This window comes from Jaculus jaculus, chromosome 4 (genome assembly GCF_020740685.1).
Source record: "Jaculus jaculus isolate mJacJac1 chromosome 4, mJacJac1.mat.Y.cur, whole genome shotgun sequence".
NCBI lineage: Eukaryota > Metazoa > Chordata > Mammalia > Rodentia > Dipodidae > Jaculus > Jaculus jaculus.
In genome coordinates, this window is record NC_059105.1 from 136,260,442 (window position 1) to 136,280,613 (window position 20,172).

A 20,172-nucleotide genomic window follows, 5' to 3' on the forward strand; every position below is an offset into this window, starting at 1 on the left:
TGCTTATCTGAAAATATGCAAAGAAATATGATCCTTAAATCTGCAGAGACACCACTGTTAACAGGTAAAATTTTAAAATACACTTCAGGAAAATCCTTAAATTCTTAAAACTTCAGATTCTGGTATCATAGACATTAGAGTAACAAAATAAATCATAGGAGTATTGTCTCATATTTACTGATATGATGCAAAGCTATTTTGATTAAATAGTTCATAGGCCTACATGTGGATATATGTTAGTAACTTTGAAAATGATAAAACAGCTGTGCCTAATGTTTGAAAATTTGGGAAAAATGTAGATACCTCTAATTCTTCATTATTATCTTCTCCTCTTTCATATCCTCCGAGTACTTGCATTTCTGCCATATTTCTTCGACCTACATTTGCTTGTTCTCTCTGTCTGCTTCCCGATCCTCTTGATGACATTGAGCTTGAGGAACTGGGATCTCTGGGGTTATTTGATGTTGGAAAAGTAGGTCTACAGTAAGGTAGAATATCCTCTGTGTAAAGAAATAAGATGAGTGCATGTGAACCCAATGCACACTGTCACAGTCTAACACATCACTCATGTCTACCTGTAATTGTGAATGGGGAAGCATCAGTGATTCTGAGATATAAATAATGACACTTTATAAACATAATGAATAATGCAGTGCTGTCTTTTAAAACCCAAAATAACAGGCTGTCATTCTCCTTACAGTGGCTGGGGATATTTGGATTGATTCTACTCATACACTCCTGTCCATCTCAGACTCATTGGGACCAAGGTCACTAAAGGAGACAAAGCAGATGTGGGATCAGATTTAGTTTTCAATTTTGTTTTACACCATATAATCACTAGGTGATTTTAGGCTTTTGTTAAAAAAAAAAAAAAAACACAACTGGCAATGGAATTATACAAAAGGGGGTGGGGATGTGGCCAAGTTGGTAGAGTGCCTGCCTGCCAAAGTGTGCTCAAAGTCCTGGGTTCAGAACCCCCTGCTGCACAAGCTGAGTGTGATGGTGCACAAGTGTATTCCAGCACTTGGGAGGTGAATGGAGGAGAATAGACACTCAGGTCATCCACTCGCATATAGTGAGGTAGAGGCCAGCCAAGGATATGTGAAGCACTTTCTAAAATAAGGAGCACAACTGAATCCGGGAATGTATACTTGAAGAAACTCCTTATTTGATGTGCACATGCACACTCAGGTTTTTCTCTAACTCATCTAGGGTGGTTTCATTCATTCTCATGGACTGCAACCTGCTCTAGAACATCACTGTCGCATGGACTGGTGTTTATATCTACTATAGGTGTCATACTCCCACATGCCAGTCATCAATACCTCTGAATGAAGCAAACGCTTTGGCTGTTATCTTCATCATGATGAAACATTCATCTATATTTTCAGCTCATGAAGTACATCCTGAATCTGGCTCCTGTCCACAGCTAAACTAAGCACCTCATCCCACTCAGTGTGTTAACACTGAGTGCACCGTCTCTCCCCCGGGACCGACTCCACCTCAGAGTCTGCTTCTCCTATTCTACAGCATGACTCAAACCCTCACTTACCACAGAGCTTCACCTTCGTGTTCTCCTGCTCTTGTGACACCCAATTTCTTACATTCTCTTCAGTGGACATGGAGACTTTTCATGTTCACTTTTCTACCTCAGCAGTCTACTTTTCCCCCCTAAGCTAAATTCTACCAGTCTCACTCAGTTTATGTATCATTTCTATCAGAAAAAAGCCTCCAATCTTCCTTTCCTACGACTGTATCTCTCACAAGAAAGGGCTAAGTGCCACCATCCTGAGCTCTCAAGGGGCAAAGCCCAGAAGTTATGCTAGGCTGTGGACAGGACCTAGCGGTCTTAGGGAGACCACAGAGACCTAAAATGACCCACAATCCTTGAGTTTATTCATATTCTCTCCCTCCCTCTCTTCTCCTTGCTCCCATCTTCTTGAAGTCAAAGTTCACACTAATACAAATCTTAGGACTTAGTATAATACTTAATAACACAATTGGTGTCTGGTACATGTAGAAATAAATTGAACTGAGGTAAATGTCAACAAAAAGATCAGACACTGAAGTCTAGAAAACCACTTTCCTTAATTAAAAATATCCATTCATTACACATGTAAATCAGGGTCCTGCTTTCATTAAATAAATAATGGAAATTAAATCATGAAGGTGAAAATTACAGCAATGTATAGCAATGACAATTTAATGACATATAGAACACAGGGTTATGGTTCAAATAAAAATCTGGAAAAGCAAGGTATGTTAATAGTAACCAACAAACTTATCTCCTAAATGCTTCCATGGAATAGAGTTCCTTATTATTAGATTAATGGTTTCCAGACTAATTTTCTCATTATAGATAATTTCATAATTACAATAATAATTTCTTAAATTAATGAAGGCAGATTAAAATTTGTTATATCCCTCTGTTCAGATTCTACAACCTCAACATCTCTCTAACACTGTGTTTGTGTCTTGAAGAATCACACCTTTTGGAAGACCTTACTTTTGATGAGAAAATTGGTCATATTTCTGGCCAGATATAAAACCTACAACTTACATCATGATATCCTACGTATGAAACATTACTTGGGGAAAAGGTCACCAGGAGTCAAAAGTTCACTGTTAGATCAACTTTGATGTAATATACAGAATTAAGCTAACCAGTGTTTTAAACTTTGGACTGCAGTGACATCACCAAGGACTTTGTGGTCACACAGTGGAGACACCTGTGTGAAATGCACAGATCTGCAGTTCACTGGACTGCTGAGGATATGGTTGAAGTAGGAATTTGATTTTGAACCAAAAATGAAGCAGAACCACCCCCTATGTTGAAAGGAAGTAAACCAACTATGGACCAACCACAGTAAACATCACACTAGATGAATGGCAAGTCTTACCAAACTAGGATCTACTGAAAATACAATGAAATTTCCTACAGCTTTTCAGATTCATTCCCCCTCACTCTTACCTGACTCTTGCCACAATTCTTCTTTCTTCCTTTATATCTCTTCTTCTTAAATAGCTTCCTCACTATATTCTATACTGCCTCCCTCCAATAACTGACTTCTGTTCCCACAATGCATAGCCCACAACCCCATGGGGAATGCCACCAACTCCACTGAGGAGGTCCCCCTGTGAAAAGGGGGCAGGGAGGAGGGAAAAAGGGCACCAACACATGATATACCCATACAAAGTATGTTTTTAATTGTAAGAAAATACATTTTTTAGAAAAGAATATCAAATCCCATTCTAAAATATTTTAACCATTTGGGTCTAGTCAAATCCTAGCTCAGCCCTTCCTTTTAATGTCAGTCTTCTGAAAAGAACGCTTGCAGCTCATCTCTTGTTCTGGTTTGAATCTGAAATGTTACTACAGGGGCATGTCTTAAATGATTACTCTCCAACTAGTGGTACTATTTTGAGAGTCTATGAAACCTATAGCAAGTGAGAAATAGTTGATGGATTTAGGTCAGTGGTATTGGGGGGCAGGTGTCTTTAAATGTTAGGCCCGTATTGCTTTCTGTTTCCTGGTCCACCACATGTTCCCACCCTGAACTTTCCCTGCTATTATGGGCTAAAATTCTCTGAAACTATGAAACAAAACCAATCTTTCCTCTCTTAAGTTGTTTCTTTTGGGTATTGTGGTCACAGCTACATGAAAATGACTAAACACATGTCCCTTTCAAAATGTCCACCCTTCAGTCCTCTACACTCTGGCTTCTAGTCTGACTTCCATAGTAAAGCCTACTCTTTTTAATACTGACCACAGGTGACACATTCCAATCCCTATAGTGTGCACATAGGTGCAACTTTTGACTTGGTGCCATATTTCTCATCTTACAAATCCCTCCTCTACTCTTTGTAGGGATGTATGTGTTAGATGTTAGGATAGAACTCAAAGCCTCTCCAGGAAGGCTCTCTTGCATTGAGCTATAGTATCATTTTTCACAGCTTAGATATCTTGATTATTATATTTATAAGATGAACAACTTCAGTTTGCTTTTAAGAATGTGTGTCTCTTCCTATGTGGGAGTTGTCACCCCTGAGTAGTAGTGCCATCTGGGGACTCCTCACTGGATCTCACTGGGTGACTCTTGTTACATTCACATGCACTTTCTTCCCGGGAACAGCTTGGGCGTAGCCTCTGGGGAGTGTCGACACAGCAGGAGTGAGCAAGTGGCCACACATTAGGCTTCTGTGTTGGATGTCCTCTCAAAGAACAGATTGCTTAACACTGACCACACATCCCTGCTGATATTTAATCTCTATAATCCACACAAACATCACCCAGCACTGTGGGTTCTAAAATGTGCTGTTAACTCACAGCCTTTCTCCCTGTCTTTAAGTCCAGTTCCCTCAAATCTTATTGATTTTTTATTTATAATTGGGTTGATACAAAACTGAAATTATTTTCCCCATGAAAGTTATCAACTTCTCTGTTGTTTTTCTGTGCTTTAATAAAACCCTTTCATCATCACAGGGCCACCTGATCTACACTGGAAGAACTTATTTTGCTCTATTATTTCAATTTATATTTTGCCTTCAAGGACTACTGGGTCTGTCTCTGGCCTGCCTGTGTAGGAGATCTCCTCTCATTGATAGTTTATTTTTATTTATTTGCAAGGAAAGAGAAGGAGAGAGGGAGGAAAGGAAGGAGGAAAGGAGGAGGGAGGATGAGAATGGGCATGGCATACCAGGGCCTCTAGCCACTGCAAACCCATTCCAGATGCATGTGCCACATTGTGCATCTGGCTTTACTTAGGTACTGGAAACTCAAACCTGGGTTCTTAGGCTTTGCATGCAAGCACCTTAACCACTATTCAATCCCTCCACCCCTCACTTAACCAATAGCCTTCATATTTTATATCTAGATAACTTCTTCCTTCATTACCCTGTGGTGGTAAGTAGTTTTCTAAACCACACATCATATTATATTCTCACTTAAAGATTCTCTTTTTATTATTAATTTTTAAGTTAGAATACAAAGTCATGGTTTTCTGTTAAAATACAGATATGGTCACTTTAATAGGCTCTGCTGGCTATTCAGAACCAAGATCAGGTAGGCAAGCCAAATCCCCTGCTGTCTGGGCTGAAGCCAATTTGAATTCTAACTTTATTCTTTTATCTTTTATCTCATGCCTTTTTGCCTCCCCTGAGCCGCTTATCCCTTCCATAGACCTTGAAGGGCCAGCAGCACTCTATCTCCCGCTGTCTGCTCTCTCGCCTCTGTGACTGCTCTCAGTCTGTGTCCAGACACACGCCCCTTTCTCTAGTCTCCATGAAAAAGAAAACTTCCCAGTATTCTTGGAACTGAAGCTATGGCTCCAGGACCACATCATCCTGCCTGTGGTTTGCTGCTAGTAAGTGTCCTAATAAAGCTCAAATTCTAGAAGGGTACTTAGTCTCAGTGCCCCTTTTGGGCCAGGCTCTCTTCCCTAAAATCTGTCAGGTTTATTATGGCATGTTTATATATATATAATATTATATGTATATAATGATATATATATATATAGATACAGCTCTCTATATATATCATTCTACTTTACTTCACGCCTTTTATCCTGCTCCTCCCAGTTATCTAGCTATTTCTCTTCCTCATTCTAAGTAGCTCCCCCACAACCATGGGCTTCTGCTTTCATGTCACACGAATTCCATTAGCCTCTTTTCCCCATCTTCTCCTTTAAGACTGGCTCACTGCTGCCTACACCATGAACCCCAAAACTCTTTACAATACTGTCCATGGGTCTTTCTAACTATGTCTTTAACCATTTATTCCTGATCCCAAGTAGCCATTCATTTGGCAAGATGGAAGTCATTGTTTACTGGATGTTAATGTCCAAGCTTTCACGTTCTTTTCTCAACTTGCCTCCTTTACCAGTGGCCTCCTTCTTGTCTACATGTTGAAATCATGGCCCCTGCTAACATCCAGCTTCAGTGGTACTTCTCCAGACAAGCCCGTGCAATGTCATGCATTAAAATGTTCTGTATTAAAGTATTTGGCTGGGGCTGGAGAGATGGCTTAGTGGTTAAGGCACTTGCCTGTGAAGTGTAAGGACTGATGTTCAGTTCCTTAGTATCCACATAAGCCAGATGCACACGGTGGCCCATGCATCTGGAATTTGTTTGCAGTGGCCAGAGGCCATGGGATGCCCACTCTCTTTCTCTCAAACAAATAAATAAGTAAAAATTAAATATTTTAAAAATAATTTTAAAAATGACTTGGGTACATGCCTGTCTCCATAACTTGACACCAAACTTTTCTAGTTATACAACTTTTCTCATGGTCACAGAAAGCCTAGCGGACTGTCTTGCCAATGTATGTTCAGCTGTGGTTATTTGCTGTTTGGAAATCTGTACCTTGCATGAGGTGAGTCTTGGCCGGGGGAAGGTCCCGTTTGGCTGCCTTGGTCCCTCGTCCTTTTCCATCAACTTGCTGCTCCTGCACGTCTCTGGGATCAACTGGATTTGTTCGCAGCTCAGCAACTTGTCTTCCATCCAATGGTTCTCTCCCCTTGTAACTGCCACCCTTCCTATCCGATGATCTGTCTGTTCTTGTTTCTACAGAAGCCAGTTTCGGCACCATTATGGGTCGTACCTCCAGCTGTGCCTTGGACTGGACAGTGGGTGATTTTATAGCAGGTGGTGGCACTGGAGGAGGTGGAAGATCTAAAAAGAATTTTTAAAATCTGGTGAGTCCTCCACTGAGAAGTCATCACAATTAGGGTTATCATATTCAGCTGTGAGATAGTGAACCTTACAAGAAATAGAACATCCAGAGTTTACTTCAATATAAAAAGACCAACAGCTTTAATAGTCCCATCTAGCATGGGACCGCTGAATACAGCCTGAGACTCAGAGACTCTCTACTGTAGGCTAGCTCTGGGCATAGGTTCTGCAGCTGCCCCACACCAACCCTGGCACAGTTTTGTCGCTTATTTCAGTACACTTCTGTCAGTCCTAAATGCATGTATGTCATCAGGCAACCACTTCACATTGATTGAGGCTGGCACTTAAAACATATTTTCCATTACTACTCTACCTACATTCCCTTTTATTTTTGTATGCAAGAAGCCCTGCATAGATTTTAAGCTATTTTCTGATACCAATGCTACAGATTATCAAAGTAAAGATTAATGCCCTTAAGTTTCTTAATTTATGGTTTTATTATTCTTTATTCAACTTCATTCAGTAAATTATATTCTACCATTCATTTAAACTTTCAAATCAATCACTGCTAGACATATAGGTTAATTTCTTGTTTTATACATAAGCTATATTTACCTACATTTTAAGCAGTATATTAAAGATAAACACCTATATAACCCATATTTTATTATAGTATAACATATCAATCATCATAGACATAGTGTTGAATGAAATACTACAGAATGGAAGTAGACAGAACATTTGATACATAGAAAGTTTGCCCTTCTTAAGTAGCACTAGCATAATATTTGATATATTAGCAGAAATAAGCTGGTTTCCAGGGTTAGATTGTTTTGCTTGTAGTGTGGAAGTTGCACTGAAAAAAAAAAAAAAACCCTGAGGATTTAGAAGGCAATGAAGTTGTTATGGTATCTTCCATAAGTAATGGTAGGTGACGTAACAGTACATGTGGATGTTTAAATGATAGTGGAAGATGAATTTGAGATATTATGGAAGAAAAAAGCATTATTTGATAATCAATGGAATACATAATGGAGGGTGATCCCATATAACTTTGTCTTTGGCCACAGGTGATTAGTTAAATAAGAAAACATCTATGAAGGTACAAAAGCAGGAATGAACCAAAGGGACTTTTGGAACATCTATATAGAGATATAACACAGTGAAATACATATGAAGCCCAAATTTCAATAGTAGTCAAAATGAGAGAAAGAGAAAATCAGGGGTAACAACAATCATGTCTTTGGACATTTTCACATTTTTAGCAGAAGGTTTTCACTACACTATTTTTTTTTAATTCTAAATATTTATTTATTTATTTTGGGGGGGGGTTCGAGGTAGGTTTTTTGTTTTTTTGAGGTAGGTTCTCACTCTGGTCCAGGCTGACCTGGAATTAACTCTGTCATCTTAGGGTGGCCTTGAACTCATGGCAATCCTCCTATCTCTACCTCCCGAGTACTGGCTAAATATTTTATTTTTATTTATTTGTTTGAGATAGGGAAAGAGGCAGAGTGAAAGGGTGTGTGTGGGGAGAGAGAGAGAGAGAGAGAGAGAGAGAGAGAGAGAGAGAGAGAGAGAGAGAGAGAGAGGGAGAGGGAGAGAATGGGCATGCCAGGGCTTCCAACCACTGCAAATGAACTCAATATGCATGCACCACCTTTTGCATCTGGTTTATTTGGGTCCTGGGGAATCAAACCTGGGTCCTTTGGCTTTGTAGGCAAGTGCCTTAACAGCTAAGCCATCTCTCCATCCCCCCAAATCACTTTTACGGTAATGTCTACACAAGACACATTTAAATACTTAGTATAAGATTAGCCTTCAGAGTTCAGTAAAATATTCATGGTAAAAATTTATATACTTAAAAAAATCAAAAGCATGTAGAAGTTAAACACCAAAATACAACATTACATATCTCTTCATTGCCTATTCAGATCCCCAGTTCTGATTATGAAGAGAAATCAGTGTGAATAATTTCCTTTAGATTGCTCCCCACATAATTTATGTACATCAGCAGGAATGATAAGTCATACAACTCAAGGAAACACCATTTATGGTCAGGGACTATATAAAACAGTCACTTTAGAAAATATGCTTACCTGCTTTTTAAGCAGCAGCATACACAAATAAACACTCCTTCTTTGTTAATCAAATGGGCAGCATTCTTTCCCATAGTCAAGTGTTCATGTACATTTCCATATAAACCTCTACATTTGGATTTTTGTTTTTAAAGTTTTTTTTGAATGTTTTGTTCTATAAATATATTATTAGCCAATCCCTACACAGGAATATGTAGGTTGTTTCAGGTAGTTTCCCATTACTGGCAATGGTCTGTTGACTATTAATTTTATGAACTAACATGAGAAACTTTTGAACATTAAAACTGTACCCTAAGGAGTCTTACTATATATCAAATGAAGTTTTCATCTGTGATTTTTCATTTGTATTTTTTCTTTTAGAAAAATAAACAAATAATTTTTCTCATAAAGGAAGTAGGTTTTTTGAAAAAATAATTTTCTTTTGACATTGTATGCAAAAGCTTAAACATTAGAATGCATTATATTGGTGTTTGAAAGAAGCACACTTGACCTATGAACTTACTACTCACTTTTGCCCAATAGAAATCCATTCTGAAAAGGGACAAAAGTTTTATTTGCACTTTTGTAGATTTCGTGGAGTCTGTGAACTATATTTTAATATCTTACAAACAGCCTCAACACGTCAGCTATATAGTGGCCAATGCACAGGCAAGGGTGCTATTCCCTCTATCTCCAAAGTTCTAAGAATCTAGTCCTGCAACACAGATTACCACTGTTGCTAGTACTTGCATTTCCCCTTCTGTTCACTATTTCCTCAGTGAGGTGTTTGAAAAACAATATTTAAAAGTAAGTATCTGGCCACATGGCTGAGTTGGTTAAAGTGCTTGTCTTGTGAAAGTAAGTACTTATGATGGAAGTCCTCCTCCATCTGATACTTTTTAAGAGAAATTGATCGGAAAACAAATGGGATCTATCTATCTATCTATCTATCTATCTATCTATCTATCTATCTATCTATCTATCTTTGTGGTAGAACACCTGCCTAGAATGTCATATGGATCTGGGTTCAATACCTAACTTCACACAAAATAAGTAAAATTCAAGTTGACCAGAAAGAGTTAGAAAATAACCTTAACAAGTGACAGAAGCTCATATTGAAGACAAGGCTGGCAATAAGAGAACAGCCTAGTCTGGCAGTGGACAGACTAGACTGTACTTATGTATGCATTGTCTGCCCAATATAAACATAAACCAGAGTGTAGACACTTCACACACACATATCAGGAAGATGATAACTGTCCTTTCCATCAACTCAAAATATCTGGGTTTCCCATGGTGGCACATGCCTTTAATCCCAACACTTCAGAGGCAGAGGTAGGAGGATCGCTGACATTTCAAGGCCACCCTGAAACTACATAGTGAATTCCAGCTCAGCCTGAGCTAGACTGACACCTTAGCACACAAAACAAAAAACAAACAAACAAAATCTGTGCTTATTAAGGCTAATGATTTCTATTATCATAAGCTCAAAGTCCTGGGAATGTCTTCTACCAGATCTTTTCTATAGGTGCTGCACTCAGGTCAAAAAGAGAAGAGAAAATGACAGTTTCAAAAGTAATAACTTATTGTTTCTAACTAACAATCACAGAAATGCCCTCAAATTTGATATGTCAAATAAATAGATTGTTAAATAAATGCATTTTATAGTTATTGTAATATGACTATGAAGCCAAACTTAGGTCATAAATAATTTTCTTTCACAGGGTAAAAGTTGTAGCATAAGTAGTTCACACAGAATAAAACAAATGGAACAACATAGAGGTTTTTAATATTCAGTGTATAGATATTCTTTCTATAATCATATTAACATTGTCTCCTTATTCAGGAGTATCTAAACCACAAATAATTTTCCCAGTAAAGGAATATACAAGAACATGTGTGTGCAGGTAGTTTAGACAGCACTGCAGTTACTTACTACAGTGATCCAGCAATCTATTTATGTAACTGCTTCAAGTCCCAAGACCTTGTAATTAATGATAAATCAAGTCAAAATAACATCATTCCAAAGACGATGGCGAATTTATAATTTATGAAGAGTAGGGCTGGAGAAATAACCTAGATTTGGCTTTTAAATCAAGTATGTAAATGTACTGGAAAGGCTGAAAAGTGGGAGGAGGCAGAATCTATTAGAAGGCCCTAGAAAGGCACTTGTATTCAGGTTTGATGCCATAAGGCATCAACTGATAAATATTCATATATTTGAATCCTATCCTTCATCTGGGTTAAACTTGAAAGTGGTAAACATGAAATAAATAAATTAATAATTAGATCTTGCCTGTCAGTATTAGTGTAGTACACAGCACTCTCCACTGTACCAAGAATAAACCAAGTATTTAAGGAGCCTTATGTAACCTAAGAGAGCAAGACATGAACACAATGCCATCTACTAGCAAGGGCCTGGTGGGTCATATGGGAAAATTATTTCCTTTCTGCCCAATCATTACATTCAGCTTCATAAACCCCACAACTTCAGAATGTAAAAGCATTTGGAGCATTTAAATGCAGTTACAGGTTGGGCTCTAATCCAATATAAATAGTAACCTTGCTTTAAAAAAGGAGGTGAGGGCTGAAGGGATGGCATAGCAGTTAAGGTGCTTGCCTGAAAAGCCAAAAGACCCAGGTTCAATTCCCCAGGACCCATGTTAGCCAGATGCACAAGGTAGTTCATGCATCTAGAGTTCGTTTGCAGTGGCTGGAAGCCTGGCACACCCATTCTCTCTCTCCCTCTCCCACTTTCTCTCTCTCTGTCAAATAAACAAATAAAAATAAAATATTTAAAGAAAGGAGGTGAAGCCACAAATATAGATTCAGAAATGACCATAAGAAGACCCAGGAGGAAACAGCCCCTTGCAAGCCAAAGAGAAAGGTCTGAGAGGAATCCAAACAATTCATACCTTGTTAGGACTTCTACCCTCCTCAAGAGCTGTGAGGACACAAATGTTCCACCTGACATGTATTACTTTACAATGACAGTTCTAGCATTTAATATAGAGGCTAATGGGGCTGGAGAGATGGCTTAGCAGTTAAGCGCTTGCCTGTGAAGCCTAAGGACCCCGGTTCGAGGCTCGGTTCCCCAGGTCCCACGTTAGCCAGATGCACAAGGGGGCGCACACGTCTGGAGTTCGTTTGCAGAGGCTGGAAGCCCTGGCGCGCCCATTCTCTCTTTCTCCCTTTGTCTTTCTCTCTGTGTCTGTCGCTCTCAAATAAAAAAAAAAAAATTAAAAAAAATATAGAGGCTAATGGACAAGAATTCTACAAATCACTATCCGTTCAGACATGTTACTGTTTCCTCTTTCTAAATAGTTTTTAAAAATCTATCAAGGAACTAGAAATATGAATGAAATGTATAAAGCAAACATGCTATACACTCAAAAATTGTTCTATATTCTGGACAGAGATTTCATAGTATCATAGATAATAACAAAATCTACCCATCATAGTCAATACCATATTAAGCAAAATCCTGCAAGCCCTTGGGTCCCTTACTTATATGCTTAATTTACATTTTAGCAAGAAAATTGGTTTTCCACTGAGGAAGAGTCAAACCAGATCCTTGTCTCTAAAATGTTCCAAAGATCTTAACGTATGACCTGAAACTTTTAGTGGAAGAAGTAAACACTTCAAGACACAGGTGTAAGAAAGGACTTTCTGAATAGGATCCCAGTTAACCAGGAAATAATGCCAACAATGCTGGAAATTAAAAAGCTTCTGTGCACCTGAGGAAAAGACTGAGTGAAGTGACAGCCCATTCTGCCAGCTCTACATCTGATAGAAGATTACTTCCAGCATACACAAAGAATTTAAAACACCGAGCATCAAGGGAAGAAACAGCATTATCAAGAAATGGGCTGATAACAGAGTTCACAAAGGCCGAAATGCAAATAGCCAGTAAACGTATGAATAAAATTTCAACTTCAGAGAAATTTAAATCCAAACTATATTGCGATTCCACCTTACTCCAGTGAGAATGCCAGTCATTAAGAAAACAAGCACATTCTTGAATTGATGTGGACACAAAGATATCCTTATACACTGCTGGTGGAAATATAAATTTATTCAACCTCTATGGAAATAATGATGAAGGGTTCTCAAAAAATTAGAACTAGACCTACCATATGATACCTCTGTGCCATTGCTGAGTATTTACCCAAAGGACTCCAAGTCAACATATCACAGAAATACTTGCATAACAATGTTTTAATTAATTGATTAATTAATTAATTTTTGCACCTCAGTAGTTAAATTATTGAACCAATCTAGGTGTCCAACAACAGAGGAACAGGTAAGGAAAATGTGATATACATAAACAATGGAATCTTTTTCGGCCACAAGGAAGAGTGATGTTGAGGCTGGGATGATGGCTCAGCCAGAAAAGTGCCTCCTGTGCAAGAGTGCAGACCTGAGGTCGGGTGCCCAACACTCTCATCAATGCTGGATGAACATGGTTGCTTGCCTCTACTCCTAGTGCTTGGGAAGCAGAAACAAGAGTTGATGGCTAGGTAGACTGGCTGAACTGGCAAGCGCAGGATTCAAGTAAGAGCCTCTGTCTCGGTGAAGAGTGGAGAGTGAGCAAAGTCACCTAATGTCAGCCCCTGGCCTCCACTCCCGTACACACGTGCATGTGCGCCTGCAGGCATCTGTGTGGCCCAACACATGTAAGTGCTCATACAAACACCACACACACACAAAGGAAGAATGAAGTTATATTGTTTTCAGGATGGAGGCAATCATGTCACATGAGTTAACATAGGCTAAGAAAGACAAATATGTATTTTCTCTCCTAGATGTTTTATAGTTACATAAAAGCACATATCTATATTATGAAAATAGAAGTGAAATTGTCTAAGAAAACAAAGGAGATTAACAGGTGTGCAGGGAAAAGAAAAAGGAGGATGGGGAAGGGAATGAATGTGTACAACCATATTTTATGTGTATGTATATATATACATATCTAAAACAGAAAAACATAAAGAAATTTCCCCTATGGAGACCAAGATTATAGACTCCAACAAGAAGGTTCCAATAGTATTTGGTCAAAAGTGAGGCTACAGCCATCAAAATCTCTCTAAATTAACAATGATTATACCCTTAACCTATACTGTATACTGTTCGCACTCTCTGCTGGAGAATTTGTGTTTCTGTTTTTTTTTTTTTCCCCCCCAGAAAGCAGCAATAACTGAGGACAACCAAAATCTATTAACAGGACAGGGACAGCTGACCCCATGTCAGCAGCTGGATGACCCCTAGCACAGCAGTGAGGGCCCATGTGAAAAAATGCAGGAATTGGCAAGCTGAGCAGGAATGCTGCTTCCATGGCCAACCTGAAAACTTGAGCCAGGCTGATGGAGGCAGACACTGAGGATACTCACAATGCACCAAAGCAGAAATCCAGAAGCTGCTGAGAGCTCAAGACTACAGTAGATTTAAAGCACACGCCCCAAGGTTCAGGGAGTTTTGCTGAAGAGGGGAGCTGAAAGAATGTAAAGCCACAGGACAGGAGGGAATAGCCAGAGCCACTGCCTCACTCACCCCACCCCCTCCAAGGACTGACTGCTGCTCTCACAACTCCATGGCGAATACCTGCAATCCCTAGGGAAGGTCCTCAGTGGAGTGGGGGCAGGGAGGAGGGGAATGATGATATCAACACTTGATGTATCCATGCAAAGTTTCAACTTAATAAAAAAAAGTTTCTAACAAGTATCTCTTTTAAATTCATTATCCCCTTTTTTATTGAGTACACACTACACACTATCTGCCATTGAGCTTCTTTCCTGAAATGGTGATAAACTGCTTAAAATAAGTTCTGGGAAAATAACAATTACTACCAAGCCCATGTATATTTTGGGCTGGGGCATACTCAGTGATAGGGTGAGCAAAAGGCCAAGAGTTTAACCTCCAGCACACACACACACACACACACACACACACACACACACACACACACGTGCGCATATGTGCACACACATACAGAGTAAATTTTTTTGTTTCTTTTTGTTTTTTTGAGGTAGGGTCTCACTCTGGCCCAGGCTGACCTGGAATTCACTATGGGTTCTCAAGGTGGCCTTGAACTCATGGCAATCCTCCAACCTCTGCCTCCTGAGTGCTGAGATTAAAGGCATGTGCTACCACGCCTGGCTCTAGAGTGACTGTTTTTAATCTGGCACATTAAAAAGTACGTGTACTTTTGTGATTTTCAAATAGTTGGTATACATACAAATATCTCTACAAAATAACAGAAGTACTTTTTTTAAAAATAAAGCAACAGTAACTGAGATTATACTTAAGAAACAGCATCATCAAAACATAACAAAGATAAGTGGTTACCAAAATATTGAAAGGAAGTGAAGACTATAATTTAAAAATTGCTTTAATAATTTCTCCGTTTTATCTATTTTTGCGACTTACAGAAAATTATTACCTCCTATGTTGCAGCATGCAATACTAATTTTGCATAATCACTGTGTGCATTGAGCAATTAGAAATGCAAGTAATACTTCAGATTAACTTTTTTGCTTTATACATTTTCCAATAAGGCTATTTCATATTCTTAAAATTAAATAATGTAGGTGCTTCATCGTTCAATTTAATAATTCTCATTCTGATATTAGTTACAATTTATGTTTAATTATTAAAAATACTGAAATAAGTACTGCAAAAAGCAGAGCTATAAATATATATAACAATTTCCAAGCAAGATGTAATTTATATCTGTGATGCCACATTCTGTAACTTGGCATGTTTTCATTATTTAAGCACTTTCAGCAGGCATCCCTCAATGCCAGATACCCCTCCACACACGTGTAAATAAGAAATGGAAATGTCTACACAAAGCTTTAGGCCAGATCTTCCCATATGTATTCAATTTAGATGTGTTTACATCCAGGCTTGAGGTTTGGCCAGTTTTCCAGTTAGGAGCACTCTCTTCTAGATAGCAAACATCGATTAAAAAAAAAATAGCAATAAAACTTGTAAAATGCCATTACAGAGGTTCCATCAGTGTAAGATTGCCTGTAGAGTTTGGGGATTTATACCCAATGTCTGTCCCTTCGCAGAGGCAAACATGCACAAAACCACTGTAATAACCCTACAAAATCAGATAATATTCTGACAGCTCAGTTTCACTGACAAAAGAATGCTGGGCAGAGTCCAGGAGGCCCAGGTGTGCTGTGTCATGCCAGTGTTTAATGTAGTCTAATATCAGATAGATGCTGGTGAGGGAAAATTCTCAGAATAAAGTACAGATAATAGCACGGACAACCACTCATTGTGAAATTACTTGTGCTCTCCATGCTGTGAGCTTTGTATTAAATTTTTCTGTCAAGTGGCAGGACTCACAGGGAGAAGTACCTCAAAAAACCCTCCCTATAACCTTGGATAAGGATCTATAATATTAGGCTTTCATATGATAATGGCAAATGATGCCCTTTTTGAAAAATTGCTGACTGGTAATGAAAGTCCTAATCAGATTGTGGTTGCAGAGAGCCAGGAGGTGGGAAATGGTGCCTGTGACACCCTTCTTCCCCCACCCCTTCAGCAAATTTAGAGAACTTGACAAGATGGGTGAGTCCTAGAGAATTTATCTAACATGAATTTCCAACAAAGCCTGTGGGGTGGTTTTATAAAATGAGAAGGTGGCAGTTTAATAAATGTTGGGCCACCTGAGGCACTTTCATTAAAGGTTTTCTCTAGACAACATCACAATGTTTATATTATCCCTTCCTGCCTCCCCCAGAATACAAGCCTTCCCTTTTCAGCCCGAGTCCATGGTGCACGTGAAGGCATGAGGTAAGGGCGGGGATGTGCCTTTCAGTGCACCAGCACCTGTCCTATCTCTGTGGTTGGAGCTAATATCCCAAAAGTTGACTGCTGTCTGCTTCAATGCAAAGTTATAAACTAAAAAAATAGAGAATAAAAGAAATAGAAACACACTCCAGTGATCCGGACAAAGATCTTAGACCCTGACATTCACTTTAGTCCTATCCAAGTGTTTGAAACTAGAAAATAAACTAATAAATATGTAAAATGCCCATCCATTTTATTTCTTTAATTTTTATTTTTTATTTTGTTTATTTGTTTATTTATTTGAGAGCGACAGACACAGAGAGAAAGACAGAGGGAGAGAGAGAGAATGGGCACGCCAGGGCTTCCAGCCTCTGCAAACGAACTCCAGACGCGTGTGCCCCCTTTATTTATTTTTTTTAATTTTTATTTTTTTATTTTGTTTATTTATTTATTTATTTGAGAGCGACAGGCACAGAGAGAAAGACAGAGGGAGAGAGAGAGAATGCCATTTTATTTCTTAAATAACCAGCTCACAAGGTAACTGAAGGGGCTCAAGATTCTTGACAAACCATGCAAGGATTTCACTCCTGCGAGTAATAGCGAATTTTTCTGGTCATTCCTAAGGTCAGTGAGAGCAGTGACTAGACCCAGAGAGGCAGGGTAGGCGGCCAGCGTCACACACGTGTTCACCCGTTTCAGCGGACTTACCATCTGCGTAGGGTTCTCTGCGCAGGTGTCCCGGCTGGTGCTTCTGCTTCTTGGCTGGCCGCGCTTTCTGCATGACGGCGGCGCTCATGTTGCTGTCAGTGGACACAGGACTCGTGGGACGGGGGCACTGAGCCCCGTGGAAATGCCGGCGGCCTGAGGACGAAAGCCAGAGTCGGAATCTGCTGCGTGTTTTACTTAGCACAGGAACAACAAAAGCAAAACGCTAAAGCTGGAAACGGTCCTCATTCTGAAAAATTACTTAAAAATCTACCAAACAACAGACTTTTCATTCACTCTGTTTATGCTAAGTGGAGAAAACGCCCTGAGAGCATTTTGTGTCTTTTTGTTTTCTTAGCCACACTACTTTTACTATGCTTAAGTTCATGATCCTATTTACACAAAGAAAACATTCCTTTTTTTTTTTTTTGCAACTAGCATCAGTAAATACTACTCTTAAAATAAAAATGTTAATTTATTCTCAAATACTTGCTGCTTTCTCAATAGGAATCAGAGTCCTTGATAAACTCATGTTCTAACAATGCACACTACTAGTGACATTCCTGTTAAGTATGTGCACAGTATTTTCTAAAGGGAGAATCCTCATAACAGTATTTTTCTGGTATTTTCTTCTAAAGTGGCCTGGATATGCTCTAGCTTGCATATTAATTCTACCCAAATTTACTTTTGTCTCTTTTCTGTCTCAGGGTATTTGCTCATCCTGGAGACAAAGAGAAACTCTCTCCATAGCAAGAACTCTATATTTTGGTGGACACAGTTTTCAATTGTTTAATTTTGGAGAAGACAATATTGCCAAGTGGCAGTGGGAACTCAATTTGCTAACCAGACATAGTGCTTTTTCAGTATTCTCCAGTTCTCTGGCTCTTATGAAGATGAAATACTACAATGGAAAAATTATATTATATCTAAAATGGCAAAGGAATGCTATTGGTATTATGCTGATCTTCAGTTTTGGTTTCTAGAAATTCCTGTCACAAACCCACGACTATCTCCTATACAAGAACCTTCCACAAGACTTGGGCCTTAGACAACATGTCTCTTGACTATAAAAAGAAGCCACATATAGTAAAATCAACACATTTTAAATTGCTAATGGAAGCATCTTAAGTAACAAACATTAATGCACTGAAGTGAGAAGTGATGTGATTGGATTATTCAGTCATATTAATTTGAAGTCACATGATAAGCACCACCATTTCCGAAAAACAATTCTTTAATAGGCAAAGGCCAATACATGCTTAGTTCATTACAATTATGAGCCAAATGCAAACCAGAAGAGCCACTAAATTACAATACAATAAAATATTTCGCCCAACTCTCTTTAGCTATCTATGATGGAGACTATTACAATTAAAGTTACATATCCATGAAAACAGAGAATTAGGGCTGAGATGGAACCCATTATTCATTCCATTGTGTAAGGCCGTCTACTGCTCGCAGACCCTGAGGCGGAAGGTCGTTTACAGATGAATTTTCAATGGTATTTCTAAGTTTTGTTGGTTTAATGAGCTGAAACATACCATTAACGTGATCTGAAAAGAGTGGTTTGAGATGCTTAATTCAGTGTACTTTTTTTTTTTTTTACAGAAAATTAAAAGCTAAGGGAAAGAAAAACTATACATAAAGTTAGATGTTACTTATAATAAAGATAATTACATTTGCATATTTTACTATATTCAGCAGTTAATAGGAGAAAAGGATATTTGGCTGAAATTCATCACGTAACTATGATAAGAAGTTGTGGAATATCAGGCATCTTTTCCCTGCAATATATTCTTTTTTTAAAAAAAAAACATTTATTTATTTGAGAGAGAGACAGAGGAACTGGCAGAGAATGGGTGTGCCAGGGCCTCCAGCCCCTGCAAACAAACTCCAGATGCCTGAACCCCCTTGTGCATCTGGCTTACGTGGGTCCTGGGGCATTGAACCAGGGTCCTTAGGCTTCACAGCCAAACGCCTTAACTGCTAAGCCATTTCCCCAGCCCCCCTGCAATATATTCTTGATAAGTAATATATGAAGATGACTTTATGGTATAAATTTTTTTCTGAATACAGTCTCTATTGATAATAATAATCACTACAACATCTCAAGACAGAAAGGGAAATGACCAACATAACATTTATTAACTTACGAAAAAAATAAAACCATACCAATTATTGACTAGCTGTCATAGTCTTTATTTTTTTCTGAAATACATTTCCTTCTTGCTTACCATACCTTTTACTTTCCTACTTGTATTTTGTTGCATATGATAAATAAAGACACATACACACACAAAACTATATGGCACTCATGTATAATAGATATGTCCATTTATCCATTTTGTATAAAGATGATATAATGTTTGTTTTGAATTTGAACTATTTTCTTTCTTATTTACTTTCTAAACAGAGTTGGCAGAAAGAAATAACTAAAGTGGACTGAAACATAAAAATCTATCTATCTATTCATTAAAAATAGGCTACTGACAATGAAGGCAGGAAATAGGCAAAATATAAAATGCATTTGGGTTAACTTACTCTTCAATTATTTGACTGAAAATGTGGAACATCACTGCTTTACAAAGTATGTATATTATAAACATCTTTACATCTTTTCCATTAATTTAATATGAAGAGAAAGGAGGTGCTATGGTTTCAATCTGAAACCCCCCAAGGCTTTTGTATTGAGCTCTGGCTCCTTGGTTGGTGGTCTGGCTATGAGGGGGTGGCAGGAGTGTCTGGCAACTTTTATGATATGGGGCCTGGCTGGCATGAGTAGGTGAATAGGAGTGAGCTTTTATACGTCAATGCCAGTTGAATTTTTTGCTTCCTGTTCTGTGCAATGTGAGGGGCCACGGCAGGAAGGTCCTGCTATGAACTGAGCCATATGATGGACAAGCCCTCTAGTGGTGCTTTC

General features: G+C 38.6%; 1 protein-coding gene across 7 annotated transcripts in view; it reads right to left on the reverse strand.

The window, feature by feature from the left end:
• The window catches only part of Robo1 (roundabout guidance receptor 1), a 1,243,546-nt gene that overhangs the window by 2,568 nt on the left and 1,220,806 nt on the right, over positions 1 to 20,172 (reverse strand). For all 7 annotated transcript variants that reach the window (XM_045148277.1, XM_045148273.1, XM_045148276.1 and 4 more), the window contains 3 exons: positions 17,256 to 17,408; positions 6,361 to 6,669; positions 304 to 500 (listed from right to left, as the gene is read on the reverse strand). In XM_045148277.1, coding sequence (XP_045004212.1) covers positions 304 to 500; positions 6,361 to 6,669; positions 17,256 to 17,408 — 659 coding nt within the window. The remainder of the gene's footprint in view (positions 1 to 303; positions 501 to 6,360; positions 6,670 to 17,255; positions 17,409 to 20,172) is intronic.